Genomic DNA, 23,288 nt, shown 5'->3' with positions numbered 1-23,288 from the left:
GCAGTAAATAACTTCAGTTCAACATTTTGCTTTGTGAAAGGAAGTAAACACAAAATTAATCAGAGGCCAATATATCAGATGATATTATTCTGGGAGTGTCTATTTAGCAGAGAAAATAAAATGACAAGCCATTAAAATTCACCTCACTTGTAATTGCCTGTGTACCATGGTGTACTAGTTTGAAAATAAACCAGTGAGAGGCACCAAGTCAGAATAACAATTTAATGGAAATTAAAGAAAAGGAAAAGAAAGTAAAAGAAAACACTGACAGAGTCAAGATACAACCTGAGTCCCTGTTAGGCAGGGTGGTGGTAGCAGTCTGGTGGAATGGTGGCTGCAGTCCTCTGAAGTGGTGATCCTGTAGTAGAAGGGGTCTGCTCTTCCTCAGAAAGTCCAGCGGTGGCTGTGTAGCTCCTGTCCTCTGGAAATCCAGTGGAGCCAGTGTCTTTGGTGCTCAGAGTCCCAGATTATATCCAGGATGGAATGCTTGGCTCCTCCCTCTGGGTGGAGCATCTCACAATAGGGTAATGAGTCATGAGGCCAAGTGTTGATTAGGCTCATTAACAGAAGATGGTCCGGAGGGAGTTATCTCTGAGTCATGCAGCAGGACAATGATGGGCCATTAACAGCAAGATAGTCTGGGGGGAGGAGGCAAGGAAACACTGCTCCACCTGATTTCCACAGCTCATGAGGATGGTAATAGAATACATGGCAACCCAGGACACATGGGTATTTTTATTTTTTAGCATAATCCAAAACAAAACTTGACTCTGATAAATACTATGGTAGTTGTAATGTACAATGCAAATCCTATTTTCCATAAATAAAGCATGTAAACCAGCTTTAACATGTTAAAGTGGTCTGTATATATATTTTATATAAACCCACATTAACTATGGTTTGGATTTTGTTGGGTTTTTTTTTAAACAGCAGCTACTTTTCCATACAATAAACTTAGGACTTTTATTTGGCTTTAACTCATTTGTGGTTGCAATAAAGTCTTCATACAAAGAAACTGAGTTTCTGCAGAGATCTCAAAGCCAATGGGAAATTTAACTCCAAAATTGGCAAAATATTAATTTAAGCACTTCAATAAAACCCAAAATAAACGGATTCCAAGAGGCACAACTCCAAACGCGATTTAATTACTTATGAGCTTAAAACTGAACACATGCTAAAGTGCTTTCTTTAACTAATATTAACTTGTTTTACAGTAATGATGTTGTAGTTTAAAAACAGAGGAAGAAGTTTTATTAATAGTATTTTACACCTGACCTCCCCAGCATATGTTAAAACACTTCCTTGCTAAGGACAAAGCCTGTAAAACGCAATCACACGACCACAACACCATGCATTTGGTAAAAGAAATGCAAACCACATGAGCAAAACTGACAGAAGTTTTGTTTGGTTTTTTAAGCCTGAATTACAAATCTTCAAGTCATGCAAAATCATTGATCCCTGAAAACAGTCAGATTATGAAATAAAGATGCATCATTCCTGTAGGACAGGTGTGATGATTAAGAGTAGATTTACAGGGCATGCTCTTTTGTAGCATTCCTCCCATTGAACTTAAATGGCTTTTAAAATCATCGTGGATATGTTCCTATTTTCAGCATATAATCATGAATGTGGGACCTGGAATTAGAGGGAGACACCTTTTAAACTCTACTGTGCTGTAAAATTTGAAAGGCAAGCATTCCTTTGGGATACAGATTTACTGAGGAAGAAAAGCAGGACTGACCAACAGCGTTACTCTTTTTCCATCAGCTCCTTATTTCCTTTCCTGCTGTTCTCATTCCTGCCCCTTTCCTTCCCTGCTGAACTGATTTCTTCCAGTTGCTTCCTTGCAGAGTTCACTTTCTCTAAGAGCAGGAATATGTGTTCTGCAAACTCCCGCACAGCTCCACAGCCACCTCTGCTCTTACAGATGTACCCAGCAGCCTTCTGAGCAGCTGCACAGGCATCAGCAGGCACACCACTCATGCCTGCCTGCTTCAGGCACTCCACATCAGACTCCTCATTTCCTAGGGAGGAAGATGACAGACAAGGCAAAAGATCACACAGGGGAAAGAATCAGTACTTTTCTCAGTGTTTTTCTATGTACGCATTCATCTGATTTTTGAAATTTGGGGTTTTTTATCACAATCTTCATCTCAGCAGCTCAAAAGCCCTCTGCAAGTCAGTTGTTGGAAAATCTTGGTGATCCATGTAAATGCTGATCACACTTCACAATCTTCAGGCAAGAGAAGAGTACTTTTAAGAGCAGTAAAATGATGTGAGCAGCTCAATAAGCATTGGCAGGACCCCACACTTAACCTGACACTGAAATACAGCTCAGCACAGAACCACATGGCTTTCAGTTCTGATTCTGTCCATTTGTGATTACCATTTCAGAACATAATCTATACAATATCCCTCTGAAACAAACTAGAATCAGTTCAAAACTGTCAGCTCTAAGTGTATGTTTATCAACATTTTGATATCAAAATGTTTCCTAAAAGCAAAAGCTTTCTTATATCCCACTGGAAAAACAGTGAAGACTTCCCTTACCAAATGAAACACTGATTCATCATTTAGATTGTACCCTATCAAGCCTTAAAGTACCTGCTTTTGGTGATTGTGTGCTGCAATTTGCACAGCAATCCCATTAAATTCAGTGTATTTACAAAGAGAAAAGTGGTTTGAAGCTCAGCAGCACTATGAAATTTCTCTTTGTCTACACTATTTAAATCTACCAAAATAAAAGATAGACCAATATAAAATATACCAAAAGAAAAGGAACTGACCTAAGTAAGCCACCTCTTTCCAGCTCAAACCCATGTCTTCCTGCCAGTCCTTCAGAACCTGTAGTTTATTTGTTGCATTAACTTTTGCTACACATCCCAGCTGCATGGCTGACAGTGTTTTTGAACAATCTCTGTCAGAGATGAGTCGAACCTATTGAAATAAAATTAGAGTAAGTTCTACATCCAAAGAAATACAACATTACTATTGCAAAAAAAGTAGTTTTGCTAATAGAAGCTCTCCCAGGCATCAGAAAAGCATTGAATAATTGTTTTCACAACGTAGAGCAGAAGTGATTAGCATCCAAAACCACAGACAGTCTTGAGGTTCCTTGAGGAAAGTGAAATACCTTTCTACAGCGCTCCCTGATGCTCAAAACAAAATTAACATTTGTCTTTTTAAATACAACATGTACAAATAAAATACTAAATATCACAGTATGGTGGTGTGGTGACTACCTAGTGCAGTATCATCTAATTAAGTCATGGTATGGAATGAGAGAATTCCCAAGAAAGATTTCTATAGTATTTGTAGAATATGAAGTTTTTAATTTGGCCCTTCTACTTAATAACATAATTTTATTTACAGCAGCATTTCAGAGCATCAAACCAACACTAAACAGACTGAAGCAGCACAGCACATTTATCTCTGGAAGTTCATTCCAAATTTGAAGTTTCAGGAATGATGTACAAGGTAGGCTAAAACCAGAAGATAATTGCAGCAGGGATTTTAGAAATCTCAGATGCAACTTCTTCAGGTTTTCTGTCCAAGATGTAGACAAGCTTATCTTCCCTAATTGCTTTTAAATACTAACAAATGCTTGGCACTGATTTTAAGTACAGAATGAAGAGAAGTGAAGCACAAGGTAGGATTATATCAGCAACATATACTAGAAATGAATGAAGTGCAGCACAAAGACCTAGGGGTTTTTAATGAAACATTCCAAGTCAAAGAAGGTATGGAAATGAGCTCCCACAGGCAACAAAACAATGACTACAAGCTTCCCACCCCTTTGGCTTCACAGAAAATTAAGCTGAGGGACTGCTGAAAAACCATCTACTCCATTTCACAGGAGTAGGCTCTGGGGTGACCCAAGTGCAGCCTTTCAGTGCCTGAAGGGAGCCCACAGCAAAGACAGAGACAAGGGCCTGGAGTGACAGGACAAGGGGGAATGGCTTCACACTGACAGAGAACAGGTTTAGATGGGATATGAGGAAGAAATTGTTCCCTGTGAGGGTGCTGAGGCCCTGGCACAGATTGCCCAGAGAAGCTGTGCCTGCCCCTGGATCCCTGGAGGTGTTCCAGGCCAGGTTGGATGGGGCTCTGAGCAAGCTGGGATAGTGGAAGGTGTCCCTGCTCTGGCAGGGGGTTGGAACAAGATGATTTTTAAGGTCCAACCCAGGCCATTCTATGGTTCTGTGAAATGGAGAAAGATGCTGTAACTACTGTGATTGAGAACTTTCTCAAAACTCTTAACTTCCTCTAAGAGTTCTGAGGATAACATTTGTCCCAACCAATATATTATGCTGCTTGATCACAAGTACTGTGAAGAAACTTCAACTTCTATGCTGCAAGAATATAATTTTTTAGAATCTTTTAATGTGCAGGTTACATGAGACATGAAGGCTCACACTTCAGAACGGCACTTACCTGGATTCCTCTTTTCTTTAGCAGATCAATGCCAACAATATCTCTGTAATCATAGGAGACCATTTCCTTGTGATCTTCTGTCACATAAATGCGACCATTGGTCAGGCATCCATCAATACTGCAAACCAAGAGCTTCACCTCTTTTAGTGGCTCTTTGCCAAAATAGCCAAAGCTAGACAAAGAAATTATCTTTTTAGGATGGAAGTTTTTGCACACTTCAAAGCCCCAAATATTTCCCATACAACTGTAATCTTCAGACAGAAGAAATAGCTTTGAAAATCTTCTTTTCTAATGTTTTTTCTCATCACCATCACTCTCCAACTGTATTTTCCCTCTTCAAAGAAACAAACAGAACGATCCAAAGGACACCTCAGTTATGTTATCCATTTAAAAACTAAGATGACAAAGGCACAGAAATTATACTCCATTCCCACCCATTATTTCCTCAGAGTAGCTGCAAAGAAAAGGCAGCTGCTGAGATGGAATCAGCTCAGGCCCTCTACACAAACACTCCCATTCCTGTGGATCAGTTACTGTGGTGTGGAGCACAGCAATCTGGGGCACCTCAGCTGGGAAATCCAGAAATGATGCTAACACATTGCTCTGGTATAGTGGGGCTCACACTTTTCACCAAGCTGAACTTTAAAGAAAACACCAAACTACCAAAACCCTGCCATATAACAAAGGTAATTCAGGTGATTTCAACAGAGATAGGAAAAAATGATGGGCAGAAATAAAGCTGCCCAATTATCTTTGATCTCCATTGTTTCCATTCCATACATTATGAATTCACATGACCACACTTCGAAACAAGCAACATCAAAGAAATAAGGGAATAAAAAGTACTTTTACCTCAACACTCTCTGCTCTGCAATAGGCCAATCAATGTCTATATCAATATCCACACTGTGCTCTGCACGCATTTCATAGTAGGCCATTTTACCACCCTGAAGGAAAACAAACCATGGAAATTTTCTGCTTGGGTCAACCCAAACACAAAACTCTACAATTTAGCACCATGCAATGAAAGCCAGGTGTCTGGTTATACAGTGGCCACCATGGCTTATATAAAAGTGAACCATCAATTATGTTTTTGCCAGTGACACAGAACCATTTGAAGGAACCTTCAGGTTAATAACTATTTCCACTTTACAACTAGAGAAAGTGTGCAAGATGTTATGCATTATAGCAATTACATCACACTAATTTCACTAAATCTTTTAATCAGCAAAATAGTAATACCTTCAGCATTTGCTAAGGAAGGCTATGATTATTATTTGCTTACTGTTACTTAATTACCAATGGAAAAATATCCACCACACCTCAGTGTTGTTCTGCATCACTACATTGGGATGTAAACATCAGGAAACGGAAAAAGACTTTTAAAGTTACAGTACAAAATTGGCATAAGATTAAACTGGCTGAAAATGCAAATTTACAGATTATGACAAGGCTCTGACACTGCATGAAGCTCAGTTTCACACCTTAGTGGCATTAAAATGAATTCTAAGATCCACCGGTGAACTCATGCAAAACTCAACTCAGTATTGTATTGGCTTAGGGTTATAGCTATATAATACATTTATTTGCATAAATTTATTTGCTATGGAGGATGATGTTACTGGAACTGCTCTAGCTATAACTAGCCCTGCTAAATTACAAATAATTAGCAAACTGTTCTGAGGTCAAAGTGCTGTTATTTCACACTGACTGTAGCAGAAATCAGAATATTGAATTCAGAACCTTCTATAGCAAGAGTAGAAGATGTATTATTCTGAAGAGCATGAAAAACCAGAAATACTAACCTGCAAGTAGCCTTTCTCAATCAGATGTCTCTTGGCAAAATAAAATGAGCCATTTTCATAGAGCTCCCCAGGCCAGTCTTGCCTCCGGTACCGCTTTGCTGGATTCAGGTTTTGGGGTTCTGTCATCTTGTTTTCTGTTAACAGAGGGAAAAGAAAGGTAAAATAAGCTTTACAGAATTCCTGCTCAGAGTCACTCAACTTCCTAAATAATTTCTGTTCAAAAATTAAGGGCATAATTCAGTCACCAACTTCTCTCATTATTGCCTCTTGTTGCTCAACTTTATAAAAAACCTCAGACTGGTTTGGGTTGGAAGGGACCTTAAAGATGATCCAGTTCCAACCTCTTGCCATGGGCAGGGACACCTTCCACTATCCCAGGCTGGTCAGAGCTCCATCCAATTCTGGCCTGGAACACTTCCAGGGATGCAGAATCCACAACTTCTCTGGGGAATCACTGAATTGCTTCTCTCTCTCGGAACTGTGGATAAACTGCAGGACTACTCTGTATGCCCAGTAGTGGAAAAGGGAATTTTTCGTTGCAACTTTGGAAAAAAACCCCCAAACCAAACAAAAAAAATCAACAACAAAAACCCAAGAGGTTATTGGCTCTAAAACAGGTTACTACAAGGAATAGGAGGGACATTCTTGCAGACTGTCCTTGCCAATGTGAAAGAAATACTATTCCTGTACTCCATCTCCTAGTGCACACAGGAATGCCTGAATGCACTCTGATACCTGAAAGGACCAGCCCGAAATCTGCAAGGTGGAAAAAGAGCATATGTGAATAATTTTTGCCTGTGAAAACATCTTGGCACTTCCCCAAAATACATCCTATTTAAGGATATTATGTTAACTCTTCATATGTGGTTTAATCAGTGTCCACAAATAAACAAAGAGCTGTCTGCACAAATACCATCCCAAAAGATCCCATATTACTACCAATGACAGTTGTACATGCAGCAGAAACCAAACCAGGGACCAGAGGCTTTTGTCCTTAAGCCCCTTCAATCCAGATGCACAAAGCAGCCAAAATTCACCAGGTCTCATGACTAACAAGAAAGTTAGAGGGCATTTTCAAACACCCAAAACATCCTGAGGCTTTGGTAGATATACACACACCTTGTGTTTCATAACCAACCAAAGCTTTGTGCTCACTGAAGTAAACACTGAAGAGAGAGACACCTTTCTCTTTCAGGGTCTATCAGTATTAAACCTTAATGCAGAAGGAGCACCAGATCTACACAGTAAAAAAAACCCCATGAAATTCTTTTAATTTAATCAGTTTTCTGAAGCTGTATGGAAAAATAAAAAGAAGAAAAACCATTGTACAATGCTGCTGTGAATCACTGTCCCCTGAAACACCACACTCCTGAAAGGCCATTTGCATTTATCCTTAAGCTGCTCGTGTTGGCACAATGCTCTCCTCAGTCCTTGCAGCTGAATGATTCCTTATCTCTCACCACATTAAAAACTTTTGGATGTCATTTTATGCTGGAGAATTACTTGGTCTTTTAGGTAGAGCAAGCAAGGCTTTCTTATTTAACAATCTGCCTATGGCACCAATAACTTCAGGAAGCCACATGACACATCCACGCGAGATTTTTTCTTTCACGTTTGTCCCTTCCAGCATCTCAAGATGTGCATGTGGCTTCCTAAACTGCAATCCACAGAATCCTGAAATTGCCACCCATGCTTTTGATACCCCTCTTATACTGCACAAACAGTGTCATTTATTTCTCCTCTTATGAGGAACAACGACAACATTCAAGTGTTTATTCTAAACAAAGGCTTAACTTTTATTCCAACTTATCTCTCGGATCAAGCCTCATTTATTACATGTGCTCTTTTACAGCATGATGCTTTCTAAACTCACCTAAAATTCATCTGAAGTAATTACTGCAATGTCTGAGTAACTTTCATTAAAAAAAAAAAAAAACAACAAAACCCCACTGTGACAGTACCTGAAATAATAATTTTTAAAAAACGAAGAAAAGATTTCTGCTTTAACCACAGAAACAAAACCAATATACATAATGTGTGGAACAGTTCTTTGTACAAGGACAAAAGGTGCTTTATAGCTAAAGCAAGGTAGAATCTTTATTTGTAAAATTTCAGTCTCTGGTCATCTTGGCCACTGTAGCTGAGAGGCGTATTTTCTCTGGGAAAAACCAGTCATATTCTTCTGGATGAGCTAACCAACATGAGTTCAGCCCTCATGATTCACAGGCAGTCTGCAGTGTGACATAAGTCAGCAGCCAAATTATCAGGATGAAACAAAGCCTAAATCCCCAGGCCAAGAGGTTGTCATCCCATCCTCACCAAGATTTTACCTCACATTATTGGTCATTTGTTAGCTACTGCATAGCAAAAACAAACAATTTTCTAGTTAGGACCTCAGTGTCATGAATACCCACTAGGAAGAAGTTAAAATGTCAGGTTTTTTGGAGCTGTATTTTCAGCCTAGACAAGTTAAAATATTTTAATTTCTACAAAACAGTTACAGAAGGGCTGAGCAATGCTTGGTAATATCAAGACAGCCATGCTTGGCAGGAATTTCTAAGCCATCTCACACCTCTCAGAGAACTCAGTCCATGCCTCAGACATCACTTCCTAAAATACCAAGGGTAGGAAAAGCAAGCATTTGAAAAAAAAAAAAAAAAGTTAAGTACTACTGTAACCAGAAACACCTAAATATTACCTCCTTTCTTTACCTCACTCCATCTGAATTGATGCCGCCTCACAACAGAGAAAACAGAATCAAACCCCTCCTTCTGGATCAGATCTGCTACCTTTATAAGGTCACTGGGATGTAAACAGGGAGATGTTGCTTGAATATTTCCTACAATATCAACCTCTAAAGAAAAACAAAGAGACATTTATGAAACAATTCATATTTTCAGTAACACAACAGCAAAGCGTGGTATGAGTAGGTACCACACACCAAAAAAAAAAAAAAAACCAAAAAAAGGAGAATCTTTCTAGCTTTTATTTACTCAATGCTTTACTTATTTTTCTAAATACTAAGAGCATCATCCCTCTGGGGCTACAATATAAAAGCTCAGTGTATTTCACCCCTGATTTACCATGATGATGATTGAGAAACTCTGTGATGGCTTCTAGAGAAGTTGAGGAGTCTTGAGAGACTTCAGGGCTCCTGCGATGGACCTGAGCCCCAAACTGCTTTGCAACCTTCTCGATCTCATCATGGTCTGTGGAAACCCATATGCTGTTGGCAGACAGTGACAGAAATTAATATAAAGAATAAATCCCATCATTTTTGACTTGCCTGTTGTAATTTAACCTGAATAAAACCCCAGCTTATTTATGTCTGTATTACACCTTGCAATGAAAGGAACTAGTTCTTGTATTTGTGTTAATAAAACTACCCCAGTCGGTCCAACAAGCAGCTTGGAACAATGGGGATAAAACATGGACATTCACTAAAATCTGAATCTTAAATTGCATTCCATAGTGGAAGCTTAAGCAACATGAAATTTAAAAGTGGTTCTCAGAAAAAGCCAGTGTCAGCACACAGAATTTTTCAGGCACGTTAACAGGTCAATGAACAGTGAATGGGTTGGATGTGGCATTCAGAATCATGTAAGAGCTTAGTTTACAACAAGTAAAACTATCACGAAGTTTAAAGATTAGCTTATGCTGCAAGTGTGTTAAAATGTGTTAATTGGGCTCCATACAATCCCAGAGAAGGAGCTGTTCAAGTTCCTTATGTTTAGCACAGAAAACTTCCAGTACTGGTAAAGCAAGATTGTGATCGTTCAGGGAAAACAAACATTTACAAAAGGAAGGGCTAATTCTGAGTATCATGTGATGACAAACACTGAGCAATTGTGAAGCCACTGCTGGCATCGTTGTGACAAAAAAGCATGTGAGGTGTAAAAACAAAAGCTATGAAAAGTCACCCCTCCTCTCTCAGCAATGCACTGTCCACAGCAAATGGTGCTGCAGTTACATTTCTTCCCCCAAAGACACCGTGGGATCATCAGAAGTAAAATATGTGTGACAGCGACAGCAATGTCAAGTCACACCCACGAGAACAAACACCCAAGAGGTGTTCTCTATAAACTGCTTTGGGATGGTGAACTAAATACACACTCCCCATTCAGCTAACAGAGTTTTGTTGTGTGGCAGGTACCCTGCACACCTTTCCAAAGGTGACCAGGTAAACCTGGTGCACGTCCACCAACTGCACCTGCCATGCCTCAAAGTCAGCCTGCACAACCCTGACTGGCTTCCTGTTGGGAAAATTCAGATGCCAAACAGAAGCCACAGCAGGCCATTAAGCAATAGAGATTCACCATCATTAAGAAATTATCAGTGACCTCAGTCAGAAGTGTTCTTGTCTGCTACTTTATTAAAAATAAAACAGGATGCTGCATCCTCTACTTTTCAGATACAGCAAGAAAGGTTTTCCAGGCTAGATAATGATACAGCAGCTATGAGATACAGACTGCTCTGGATCTAGCTGGGCTGCATTTCCACTTGACTTGCTCTGAGCATTATGCAGCTGGTTTGCACTGGGAACCTTCCCCTAAGTGTGCTACACTAACTAAGCACATCCTAACCATGGTTTTAACTATCAGCAAATGTGTAGAAAATCCTCAGTCTTGCTCCTGCAGAAAAATCTGTAATGCCCATATTCTCAACACCAACAACACCCTTGTTTCTATCTAGCTCTAATTATTGCTACAGAAGTTTCAGGCACTTGGCCACAAACTGAGCTTCTCTTCTGAGTCACATGAGCACACAAGATTATTTCCTTCCACTTGACATTTGAGTGAGAATGCTTCTGATGTGCTGTGTCCAGCTGTGGGCTCCCTGATACTAGATAGGAAAATGGGAGCAAGCCCAGCAGGAGCCAGCACGATGACTGGGCCTGGGAGCAGACATATGCCAGGAGATGCTGAAAGAGACATCTCAGCAAGGAGGCGACTTTACTGTTGTCTTCAGTGCTGGGCAGGTAGAGAGAAAACAAGGAAGCTTTTTCTGGGTGAGTGCAGTAAAAGGAACAGAAGGGCTGTGGGGTCTCCATCCTCAGAGATCCCAAACTCAGTGCACACAGTCCTGGGCATCAAGATGGCCACGAACCAAAGTCATCCTGTGCTTCAGCAGATCACAGGAGATCATCGCCAGCCTGGCAGTTCCATTTAATGCAGATGTCTTAATAAAGTAAAACCATCAATGTTTGCTGGTAAACATCACCAGCTAGTGCCCACCCAACCACGCATCAGAACAACTTTAATGTTAAACTACTGTGTTATAAGACTTTGATTCCTTCATTCCTCTGCTGCTCACCCTCAGCAGGAAGGGACAGCTGAGCTCTTGACAGGGTGCTTGCCTTGCCTGACCCTTAACCTGGTGCCACACTAACTGCACCCCTTTGTCTTAAGTGAGGATCTTCTCCAACACTCATTGGCAGAGTCACAGCATGGGTCAGGCTGGAAGGGACCATAGCGGGTCATCTGGTCCCACCTCCCTGCTCCAGCAGGTTGCACAGGATTCCATCCAGGCAGCTTTTGAGTATCTCCACCGAGGGAGACTCCACACCCTCTGAGGGCAGCCTATTCCAGTAAAGAAGTTCTCCCGCATGTCCAGGTGGAACTTCCCGGGCATCAGTTCGTGCCCGGTTCCTGACGTTTCTCCTGTCCCACTGCTGGGCTCCACGGAGCAGAGCCTGGTCCCAGCTCTGAGCCCTCCCTGCAGACGCTGACAGGCACCTCTGAAACCCTCCTGACGAAGCGGCGGCTTCCCCCAGCCCCTCCCTACGCCGGGGTCCCTCGGCACCTCCCTCCCGAACCAGAACCCTCCGGCACCCCCATCCCCAACCAGGATCCTCCAGGGGAAGGGGAGGCGGAGGGGGATGCAGCGCGTGCGCACCTGTGGAAAACGCCGGCGTCGATGGCGGCGCGCAGCACCCAGCCGATAAGCGGCACCCCCGCCAGCAGCTTGATGTTCTTCAGCGGGATCCCCTTGCTGCCGCCCCGCGCCAGCACCAGCGCGGCCAGGTGGGGCTGCGGCCGCCCCTCGCCCGCATCCATGGCCGTGTCCCTGTCCCTGTTCCCGTCCCGCTCCTCTCTCGCCGCGCCCTGCCACGCGAACGGACCGCCCCGCCGGGGCATGCCGGGAAATGTAGTCCTGCGCTGCCGCGCATGCGTGTTGGGAGCGCGTCGGGGAGACCCCGGGGGACACCGAGGGACCCGCGGTTTGGGGGGCTTGAGGGGGGTTTCGGGGGATCGTCTGCCTTTGGTGAGGAGAGGGTGCTCTTTGGGCACAAGGTGCCCCGCAAAGCCCTGTCTGCCTGCTTTCACGGCTGGCTGGATGGCCGGACCTCAGCGGTGTGTATCTCTTTAGTCTAGAGAAGACTGAGAGGGAATCTCATTAATGCATGTAAATATCTCAAAGGGTGCCAAGAGGATGGTGCCAGGCTCTTTCCAGTGACAGGACGAGGAGCAATGGCCATAAACTAAACACAAGAAGCTCTGCAATGAGGAAGAACTTCTGTACACGGAGGGTGGCAGAGCCGTGGAGCAGCTGCCCAGGGAAGTTGTGGAGTAGCCCTCTCCACATTCCAACCCCACCTGGACATGCTCCTGTGTCACCTGCTCCAGGTGACCCTGCCTGGGCAGAGGGTTGGACAGGGTGATCTCCAGAGGTCACCCTGACGATTCTGTGGTTCTGCAGTTGTTTGTGGACGTTAGCAGGACGTGGCTGCCATCCCTGTGGGCGCACAGGACGTGGCTCTAAGGGCGCTGGGCTCATCCCGCGGAGCCCCGGCCGCCGGCAGCCGAGCGCGCTGCCCAAGCACCGCGACAGACAGTTCCGGAGGTTTCTTTCGTCCCCACATTCCAGGGGTTTCTCCAGCGTCGTTCTCCTGAGCGTCTCCCTCCTGAGCAGCCCCGGCAGAGGGCAGAGCAGCCACACGGAGCCTCGTGGTGAGAAGGGGGGCTGGAAAGAGCTCCTCGCTTCTCCTTTCCCCTTCCTAAAAATGTACTAAAGCATAAGAACATAAGATGTTGTTCCAACTGTCTTGCAGAAACCTAATGGGCAAAATCAAGTAATCCACTGCTGACATAAGTCTGCACGGGAATTTGGGGTTTAATATGGTTTAGAAAATGGAAAGTAGAGGCTGTTGAAGAAATCACGAAGTTACTCCTGGCGGGTCTCAGTCCTGTGTCAGTCTGTAGTGAAAACGGACCACATGTGGGTCACCGATGTGCTCTGGTTATTCAAGATGTGTTGTGGAACAGAAGGACCTTATCTATCACTGCTAAGCAAAACATTCCCACTTACATTCATCTGTAGACAGACATTTAAGAAAATAATCATATCGGGGCTTTGTTTTATTTTCTGAGGTATTCCAAGAGACCCAGCAGAGATAGAGAGCTTGCTCTTCTATTCTGCAGATCAAGGCAGCTCCTTTCAGGCCTTTATTTTTTAATAAGATGAAATTAGTAGCCGTAAGGTTCTGAAGAGTGTGATTCCTGCAGGTTATTTTCCATGTGTTTATTTTATTTTTTTTTTTAAACTCTAGGATTTTAAGCCTTTGCCAGAGCCAAGCTCCCACATGTTTAGCACTGTACTTCTGTCAGAGTTTGCTGTGCCCACAACAGACCAAGTTCATTAAGGTTGGTAAAAACCTCCAAGATCATCGAGTCCAAACTTTGACTGAACACCACCACATCAATGAGACCATGGCACTAAGTGCCACATCCAGTGTTTTCTTGACTCCACCACCTCCCTGGACAGCCCATTCCAATGCTTGACCACAGTGAGGAAGTTAAAACCGCCTGTAATTTGGTTCACCACATGGTGAAAATTTTATGATTTATCAATAATAATACTTCAGCTACGTAATACAGTTCGGTACCCTTCTCACAGTCTAGCAGTATCCCAAGCAGAGAGCTGAGTCTGGGTTCAACTTTCAGTTACAGAGAAAAGAAATGACATTAGGACATCTGGCACACATCATAGATGCCATGCTAGATGGGGTTCAGCTAATAAGAATTTTTTTGCAGGTCTGTGAATAATTAAAACTGATTTAATTTTTTTTTCTCTTCATATCAAAAGCAAATCTTTCACTCACAGAGCTGAAACGATCCTCACACAAGCATCTTAAATACTTCTGTTCTTTTTCACAGACAGGTATGTAACCCAGTCCTAAAGACTATCAGTAATGTGCACTGGATAACCTGTCCAGGCAATATAGAGATTTGTATGATAGCAAAGATTTTCCTAGTCTTTACTAAATCTTCTTTTCTGTAATATGAGTCCATTCATTCCTGTCTTATCTGAAACAGATCTGGAGATTAGATTATTTCTTCAGCAGGCATGTGCCTATTTGAAAACAGGCCCCATCTCAGCTCAGACTTTTCCTTTTCAGGATCAGACCTGTGAGTTCAGTGTTTCTCCTGGTTCAGATCTTCCAGACTTCCCATCATCACCATTATTCTCCTCTGGGCTGCTTATAATGTAGTGCTCAGAATTAAACAGGATATTGCAAGGGAGTGAAGCAGAAGGATTACTGCTTCACATACCTCATTTATACAACTCTATAATTTACCTTTTCTTGTGCAATATTGACATAATTCAGCCAGTGGCTTGCTTTGACCTAAGGTTTGTTTCTGCAAGAGCTGGGGCATAGCCAGATGCTTCCAAACCTCTGCCTTTGCCTCTGGCTCTGTGTGTGCCCCAAGGCAGTTTCCTGCAGTCATTCCTACAGCAACCAGACCTGTCCCCCCATTAAAATAATTTCATGAAAACCCCATTCTTGTAGTTTATTTAAGTGAAATCTATTGATAGTTTCACTGAGCTTATGATATAGGGCATCTACTCAATCTCTTCCTAGCCACAGGCCTGGGTTTGTAGATTGAAATTATACTGGCTTGACTCGTTCTCTGTAAAATTTTATTGACTGCTATTAATGCTTTGATTTATTTTATGTGCTCATCAAAACCTTTTTATTATTTATTCCAGCTTTTTTTTTTCCAGGATCAAGTGTTCGACTAATGGTTCAAATGCATCTGTATCAATATTTTAGTCCAGCTCAATAGTTCATTTCTACTGACTCTCCAGCTACCTAAGCTGTTGCTGTGTGACACTACTTGCCAGAGCAGACAGAGGGGATGGTCCCCAGGCTCTTCCTTTCTCCCTGTTTTTAACACAGGGAGCATTTTGTGCTTTCTGGTCTCAGTAACTCTGCCTGGTTCAAAGGGTTCATCAGCCACCTGCTCCAGTATCCACGGATGAAACTCAGCTCTGAGCACACATTACTCACCTAAACACATTCTAACTCCTTTCTCTGTGTTTGTACTGACAGCTTGCTCCTGGTGGGACTGTGTGGGTCACAGCACTCAGGGAGATAAGAACATTTGCTATTCTAATAATAGAAAAGTGGAGAACAGAACAAAGAATATAATGTTTTCCACATCTTTGGAACATGTACCCTGCTTTAGGGAATCATGAAATGGGCCTGCAGGTTTCCCAGTGTGGAGGGAGGGGTTTCAGCTGCCCCATCAGCACCAGTCAGTGCAGCACTTATTCCCACATCCCATGGTGTGGACAAGGTCTTGGAACTGCACAGGTTCCCTTCCCCTCACTAATACCCCCATCCTGTCATTCCCGACTGTCCCTGAACAAGAAGAGCCAAACTGGATCATTTCAAGGAAATGCTGGTATAGAATTAAAATTAATGGGAATAAATTCTATTTAAAAAATATGTTCCATGCCATATGACTCCATTGGGAATAGTAAAATCTGTGAGTTTCCTTTCTGGCCACCACTCAGTTGCTATAAACTATTAGATTACTGTTTCTCTGAAGAAAGAAGTCCATTCATTCCTGTCCTTGTGTAAGAAAAAATGGACAAATCCAGAGGTGTTCAGTAGGTGTGTGCTGAGGTGTTAATGCTCAGAAGTTGTAACCTACTACCTGGGAGCACATCATGGAACTTAGCTGATTAATTAGGGAAATTTTCTGCAGTGTGTAGCTGTTATTAACATGCATCAGGCATGGCTGGACAAGAAACCTCTCAGTAATGGTGGCTGGGGTCTGCTTTCACACCAACACCCTCTGAACTGCCTGGCATGAGATCAACCCTGCCCTTCCAAATTGCCAGCCTCGAGATCTGCGCTGCCCTTTCTGGCAGCCACACTTTGTACTGTGAAAAGACAGGAGAAACATGTCACAGAGGTTCTCTGAAGCTCACACAACGAGCCTTGTGGAGTGTGGGTCAAAGCCAAATGCTTTAAAAACCAATGGCCAAACTGCTGTTGGCCCAGCTGGGTCTGGTCATGTGTGCATGGAGTTTAATTTATGCTCCATAAGTGCAGGTGGCCCCATCTGCAGGGTCCTAATTTTTCCTAGGACATACCTAATTTAATGAATACTATGGAAACAGGTAAGAAAGGCTCAATAAAAGCATGTAGTGGAAAGTTCTGGGATATCCTTTCTGGGTGAACTAGGATATGCTCTTTCTAGGTCTCTCTGCAGCAACAGAAGTTCAAAATTCCAAATCTCCTGTCCTAAACCGTGGAGAGCTCCAGTGAAATCCGTGGAGCTGGCTGGAGTCACACCAGTGTAAAGGAAACAGGGAATGGGCCTGGTAAAATCTATCAAATTACCCATTCCTGTTACTGGAAGCTTTGTGCAAGTCTTGGGTTAATGTAGTTTGACCATACATGAGAGTTAGGTGAATAAATGTTGCCATGTTTATAAAAAAGGCCAAGGAAGTGTTCAAGGGTCTGAAATTTCTTAAAAACAGGCAGGAAGGAGTATGATTGCTCAGAGTTTACACTTGACCAGTGTATTTCTTGGACTTTCTGCAGAAATGAAATGAAATGCACTGTGTTTAATTCAGTGCCTCCTGGATGGACTGTGTTCCTTTTGGCAATCTCATGGACACAGAAGAAGTCAGAATTGAAATATCAATATTTAAGAGTAATTTCAAACTGCTGAAGTTGTTGTTATTACTATTACTATTACTATTACTATTACTATTACTATTACTATTACTATTACTACCACCAAGACTATTGCACTATTTGACAAATAGTGCAGACATTACCTGCCTGGATAGAAAATAATTATTAATTTTTGCAGTAACAACACTGATTTATTTTTACTATAAAAGAGTCCAAACACCTTGGTAAATCAAGTCAATATTGCAGACATTTACACTTACACATCTTTTTTGATACCATTACTTACATTTGTCCTGTCTAAATCCAGGTGTCCAAATGAGGCAATGAGCTGGAAGCCTGAATACCTTAGGTTCTTTGTACAGCTAAAGTTTATAATTCAAATATCCTTCAGGAAGTACCTGTACAGAACATTTGAAAGCAACTTAACTTTGGATTACCCTCAGAGAGGGGACATCAACAGCTTTCCCCAGCTGGAAAATTAGTTTTAAAAGGGCTAGGTATCACAAAATACTCAGCTTTTTCAGATGCCAGGTTAGTTTGTCCTGCTTACATGGACATGGTCAAGCTTTTAGCCAGATCTGCAAGCAGAAAGTTTTTCTTTGAGTTCAGACTTGCAAATATCTTTGTTACCTTGATTGTTTTGGTTTTTTTAAAAATTTTCTTTAGCAGTGTGATTTAATCTTGATCATCCCTAAAACCTTCAAAAATTCCCTCCTACTTAAGGGACTTAGTACAGGAATGGTGTTTTCTTTCTGTAGTTTATGGCTTTTCACTCTTTTTATTCCAGCTTGTGTTTATCTTCTTACAGAGTCAGGGAATTTCATGGTTCAGCGTTTTCTGGGTGTTTTTTCTTTTTTCTCTCTCTTTTTTTTTTTTTTAGAGTAAATCTCTATCACATGCATGAACAAATTATTTTTTTTTTCTAGCCTATTGTTCTTATAGCTTTTCTCCATCAACCAGCCTAAAGGATTCTAAGTGGCCCCCCAACAAAAAAAAAAAAAGTTGCTAACAGCTGGTAAAGCAAAAAATCCTGCCTGGTCTTCCTTCTTATAATGAAACTGTGAAGAACTGTTGAGGGAAATGGAGCTCTTTAAGTAGAAACTGAGAGAGGAACTGATATTTATTGTCACACAAGTAGAAGATTTCTGCAAGAAAATAATCTTTGTCATGTCAATGGCTTGTTTAGGACAAGTTGCAAGCATGAGTTACATTATGGCCAGCTGTTAGAAATGCTAGGGGTGAAGACATCAAGGGACATGAAAATATTAAAAAAAAAGGAAAATTCAACATAATAAAATCTTAGAGAAAGAACTTTTTACCTATCTATAAAATCTCTGTATAAGTTGATGTTTGCAGTAACATTCCCTCAAACATTTCACTCACTCACAGTCCCATGTCACAGTTGCAAGCATCAACGTGTGTCTCCCCAGCAAGGATCACTTGTGTGCAGCACAGATAGCAAAGGACACTGTCTGTCATGTGTTCTCTGGCACTTTTCTTGATTGACAATGATTGGGTTTTTGATGGATCTTTGATAACCTTTAGGAGTCAGAGTTTGTTATAGGGCAGTCTGTTGTTTCGGGTTCTTGCTTACTTCAGCCTCCATAAACCTTTGGAAAAGTTGCTGATTTTGCCCATTTTTGCTTGTTTGTTTGAAATTTATATCTGTTTTTCCAACAGGCCAGTGGGGAACAAAAGGCTGCAGCCTTGTTGCCATCCTGTTGTGAGGATGCTGGAGCATCTTCTACTGTGAAGTCATCTTGTCCTGTGGGCTTCAGTGCAGGCCTTTTGGGCTTGCCCTAAACATCACATGACTCAATTTTACTGCTGAGAACAATGTTCTGGGAACAATGTCAAGGAAATGGTGTTCTCCATTACCAGTACAGACTATTCTTTTACCCCTTGCTCTGCTTTCTCATCTGCTGCTTTCACGTACATGTTTTTCCATTTATCCTGTGTTCATAACACTCTCAATATGTTTGTTATAAATCTCTGCCACTTTAGCAGCCAGCTCACTCATTTTATCTGTGCACTGGGTCATTAAACTGGCCGAGTGCATAAACATCCTCAATCTGCTGCTGCAGTTTGCCCACAATATATGTCAAAACTATTTATGAAATGCATGTTTATTTTACACATTAACAAATTCTTTCACTTGAAGCACAGGAACTTGTATATAGTGCCTCCTTTTTGCCTGACACCAGACATCCCTGGCTGCTGCTAATGGTTTTGGTCTGCCAAGTGCAAGGCTTTGTGTGTTGCTTCTGAGTAGGAGAGAGATCCACAATTTGAAATTGTGGCCTAATCAGAACAGAGCTTTATTTGTGCCTAGTCGAAAGCCATTTATACCTCTGTCTGTCTAAAGCAGTAGGTTTGATTATAGATTCATGCAGCTCTTAGTCTGCTGTGCCTTCTGAAACTGCTGCTGTAGCACAGCCTGGTATAGCCCTGAGTAACTCAGAATTAGCAACCCAAAGCAGTGTTCACATGTCATTTTGGCAGCTGGTGGGACCAGTACTGTCTAGTGCCATTATTATAGCAGCATTAACACCATGTGGCACAGCAGCAAGTAATAATCAACTGAGAGAATCATCATCAGAAGTGCAATGAATTACCCTTCTTACTTTAACAGTGATGTCAAAATGTGTCCACAGAGAACTCAGCAAAATCACTATTTTTACTGTAGACAGATTTCCAGACAGTTATCTAATATTGTTGCACAAGGAATAGCTTCTGCAGATGCCATTATGCTATTACTGCTTGCAGTTTCTAATTACTGTATTGACACTGAACCATGCCATAAATCAAGTCCCTCCTGATGGGAGAGAATTTGCTGAATGTCCTTGCAAGGAGTTTCAAAGATAAACCGAGACTTTTCCTTGAGTTTCAATGCTTCCAGATAGTTGTTTATTAAGTCTTATCAGAGGAACAGAGCCACTAGCGTGACCCAGGTACAGCATAGAGCACAGAAAAGCAGGAGTGAGCTCTAGTTATCAAGATTTACACAGCTTTTAAAGATATTTTAACCAATAGTTACTAAAAATGTACATTATTTTCACTTTCCTACCAATTATTCAGTCACACGACTAGGAACTGCGGATTTTTCTATCCAATCATTCCAAACTACTTTCACTGCAGAACATGGAGTAGTAGAAGAAGGAGAAGGAGGTTTAGAGAACAACAACAATCCTGCATTTTGATATTTTTTTCTCTTACCTATTCACCACAAAGAGAAGCCCAAAACCTCTAAATTTGTCACCCTGTGACAATCTTACATAGTAGTCTATCACCTAATTCACACCACTGTATTTTCTAGTTCTTGTCTGACTGTTGGTAATTTTTTCCAAGGTTTGAAGCTAAAACAGTGTTGTTCAGGGGGGTAAGAACCCTTAAAAACAGGCAGACAGATATTCTCGGCACTCTGGGTTCCTACACTGTATTTTTTGTTTCTTTAATGGCTAAGCTGAGTTGGAATTCCTGTTCTTACAGGTCTAGAGCAGTGGTCGTTTCCCTTTAAGTGAAATGAACCCCTTGTGCATGCATGTTACTCCTCTTCCTTTCAAAGTGTGTCTTCCCTCCCTGTGTCTAGGCCCCAAGCTGAATGGGAAACAAATAAGGGAAGAGTTGTTGTTTGGCCCTGTTCCTGTTTGCAGTCTCATGGCTGGCTGGTGACCCATGGAGCAGGCCCGGGATGGAATCACGTGCGCAGGCCGAGCATAAATTTGCAGGGTCAGATAAATAATCCTCTTCATAATTTCTCTGTGAGCATGTGAATTGCAGAAGGCTGTACAAAAGATCAGGCAGCAATCAGGGGCTCCTGATCCCACCTTTGTAATTGAGGCTGTTGGGAAATCCACTTCCCATTCCCCATGGCTTGCACGATGGCCGCTAGAGCCAGAGAGTTCCCAGAGCTCTCGTGCCCCCCCGTGGGCCTGGCTGTCTTCTCAGATATTTTGTGTCACATTGCCTCAGGGTCACTTGCCTCAATGCTGCTGCTGAGAGCATTGCAGAGCTCAGCTCTGTATGTACTGCCTTCCCATGTCACTACCATGGGAAGTTACAGAAGGTGGTTCTCACAGTCCAACTCACCAGTGAGCAAAGGCTCATTTTGGACTACCCAGACGTGCCCACACGCCACATTTCACTTGTCATTGATGCTGGGAAAGCAAGTAATTGAATATGTATTTCTAGAGGCACACAGCCATAGGACATCTGTGATAAATTTTGATTTTTCATTAAATTAACCCTACTGAAAATTAGTACTGTGCTGATTGTGGAGTAAGTAATTGGTTTTATATTTTCATGAAGACGCAGAACATTCAAAATATCTGTACTATGAAATGATTTTATAGTTGGTTTTAGTTTTAAGTAGTTTCAGTCATGCAATTTTGATTGCTTTAACTCTGATTTGTGGTGATGAGCTTCAATCATCCAATTTTGATTGAAGTACCTCCTGAGGGGAAAGAGGAAGCTGGGGTGACCATGTGGGCCAAGAGATGACTAAAAGGACATTGGGTGACTCGTACCCTGGACTTTTTCCTTGCTAAGTCTTGGAAAATAGTGGGACACAGAAAGCTCTACTTTTTAGAGACAGACATTATCTAGTTGTTTTATCATCTTCCATATTATGATACTCTTACCCTTGCCTTTGCAAGTTTTTGTCATTTTTCAAAATGAGACCAGTCCAGGAGGTTTTGGTAATGGGGGACTCAAACTTTAACCTGTCCTACTATGTAACCTCAAATCATACTCTAAACCACAATCAGACATCACACCTCTGCTTTGTCTCTAAGGAAGGGACTCCTGGAAAATATTAGTAACTACTGACAGTACAGCACTTGCAAAGACCTGTACTGTGAATGGTGCCAATCAGATCTCTTACCTGTTAGAATGTTTGAAAGGCATTACATCTCCTTTAGCCCTCACCAGCTGTGAAAACTACCTAAAATATATGTCTTTGACATGGAAATACGTATTTTTCTTAGGCTGGCTTAGATGTACTGAGGCAGAAAGTGTAGGTAGCTTCAAGGGGATGCTGTTCTGGAGCCAGAGCTCCTCCTGACACTGATCATGGCCACACTGACCATAAGCACACAACTATTCCATCAACCATTTTTGTCTCCAGGTTAAATTGCAGGCTGATTTTCCTCCTGTCTGTGTTCCTATTTTCCCTAATCAAGTACTCTGTGATCTCAAACCAATAACTTTCTGTCTTAATTGATGTGTTTCTCAGAACTCAGGAGGAATGACAGCCATTGGTCTGAAAACAAGTTTTTAGTAGGGAGGAGGAGCTTCCCCCTGTATCACTCTTCCCACAGCTCCTTATGTAGATGTAAGATGCCTGGGTATTGGTACACCTTGTTCAGGTACCAGTGTTGAATGCTTCCAACTGAGGGTGAAAAGGAGGCTGTTTCAAAATTGTGGTGTCACTTTTACTGGTGATATCTGATACCAAAACACAGACTATTTTGATAACTGTTCCACCCTTGTAAATTTTCTTGGTGAAAGCTGAAATGCTTATTTGCAGGAGAGAAAACTTTCTAAACAAGAGTCTGGTTTTCTGCTGATCAAAGTGTGTCCAGAAATTGTGGTGAATAAACATTTAATCTTGTTTTATTTATCAGGATCTCATTTTATTGGGTTCCCCAGACATCATAAAATGCTTTAATACATTGAGTAACTGCATGCCTCCATATATTCCCCATCTTCTATTACTTTAATTAATATCTCTCTTTTTAGGTCTGGAAGATTCCTCAAGGGTTCAGGAATCTGCATCTCCTCCCAGCTTCAGTAGGAGCACTGTTAGCACTGCCTCTTAAGAAGACAAGTTAAAAATTTCAAAATATGGGTCCTAGGATATTGCATTTTGAAAATGCTGAAACAAATGTCACAGGAAAGAGAAAGATAAATTTTTCACGTGTAAGACTTTTCACAGAGTTATCATAATTTTCATCTCAACAAATATGAGGTACTATGGACCTTAAAAGTGTCCACAATAAGACTTAAAAATAAGATTTTCCAATTTCTTGCTCTGTGTTTTGCTTCTAAAAGGAGGGAGGAAATAAAAGAGGGAGCAATAGGTAGAAATAAGAAAAGATATTGTATATTTGTAA

The 23,288-nt window shown here is 41.7% G+C and overlaps 1 protein-coding gene and 1 long non-coding RNA gene across 3 annotated transcripts; one reads left to right on the top strand and one right to left on the bottom strand.

Moving 5' to 3' along the window:
• Positions 1 to 1,113: 1,113 nt before the first annotated feature.
• On the bottom strand, positions 1,114 to 12,345 carry CMAS (cytidine monophosphate N-acetylneuraminic acid synthetase). Of its 2 annotated transcripts, XM_069003347.1 has the most exons (9): positions 12,135 to 12,345; positions 9,323 to 9,465; positions 8,938 to 9,093; positions 6,240 to 6,373; positions 5,287 to 5,381; positions 4,435 to 4,606; positions 2,787 to 2,937; positions 1,742 to 2,024; positions 1,114 to 1,635 (listed from the first exon to the last, which is right to left on the bottom strand). In XM_069003347.1, exons 1-8 carry the CDS (start codon positions 12,293 to 12,295, stop codon positions 1,750 to 1,752), a joined length of 1,287 nt encoding a protein of 428 aa, XP_068859448.1. In that variant the 5' UTR covers positions 12,296 to 12,345; the 3' UTR covers positions 1,114 to 1,635; positions 1,742 to 1,749. The 2 variants fall into 2 exon arrangements, with proteins under 2 accessions (XP_068859448.1, XP_068859447.1); XM_069003346.1 differs by having other exon boundaries at positions 1,114 to 2,024.
• A 546-nt stretch (positions 12,346 to 12,891) lies between these two features.
• LOC138104751 (uncharacterized) lies at positions 12,892 to 19,014 on the top strand. The gene is made up of 3 exons (XR_011148263.1): positions 12,892 to 13,189; positions 13,789 to 13,882; positions 18,856 to 19,014. It is a non-coding gene; the product is annotated as an uncharacterized lncRNA (long non-coding RNA).
• The last annotated feature ends 4,274 nt before the right edge of the window (positions 19,015 to 23,288 follow it).

The sequence above is a fragment of the Aphelocoma coerulescens genome, chromosome 1A (assembly GCF_041296385.1).
Source record: "Aphelocoma coerulescens isolate FSJ_1873_10779 chromosome 1A, UR_Acoe_1.0, whole genome shotgun sequence".
In the NCBI taxonomy this organism is placed as follows: domain Eukaryota; kingdom Metazoa; phylum Chordata; class Aves; order Passeriformes; family Corvidae; genus Aphelocoma; species Aphelocoma coerulescens.
This window is presented reverse-complemented; position numbering and strand designations above follow the sequence as displayed.

Excerpts from the sequence above, each read along its gene's own strand:
- CMAS (XM_069003346.1), bottom strand. The coding sequence starts at position 12,295 with ATGGATGCGGGCGAGGGGCGGCCGCAGCCCCACCTGGCCGCGCTGGTG. Across the intron at positions 9,466-12,134 it reads GACGCCGGCGTTTTCCACAG|CATATGGGTTTCCACAGACC; the intron begins GTGCGCACGCGC and ends GTCTGCCAACAG. Across the intron at positions 9,094-9,322 it reads GTTTCTCAATCATCATCATG|AGGTTGATATTGTAGGAAAT; the intron begins GTAAATCAGGGG and ends GTTTTTCTTTAG.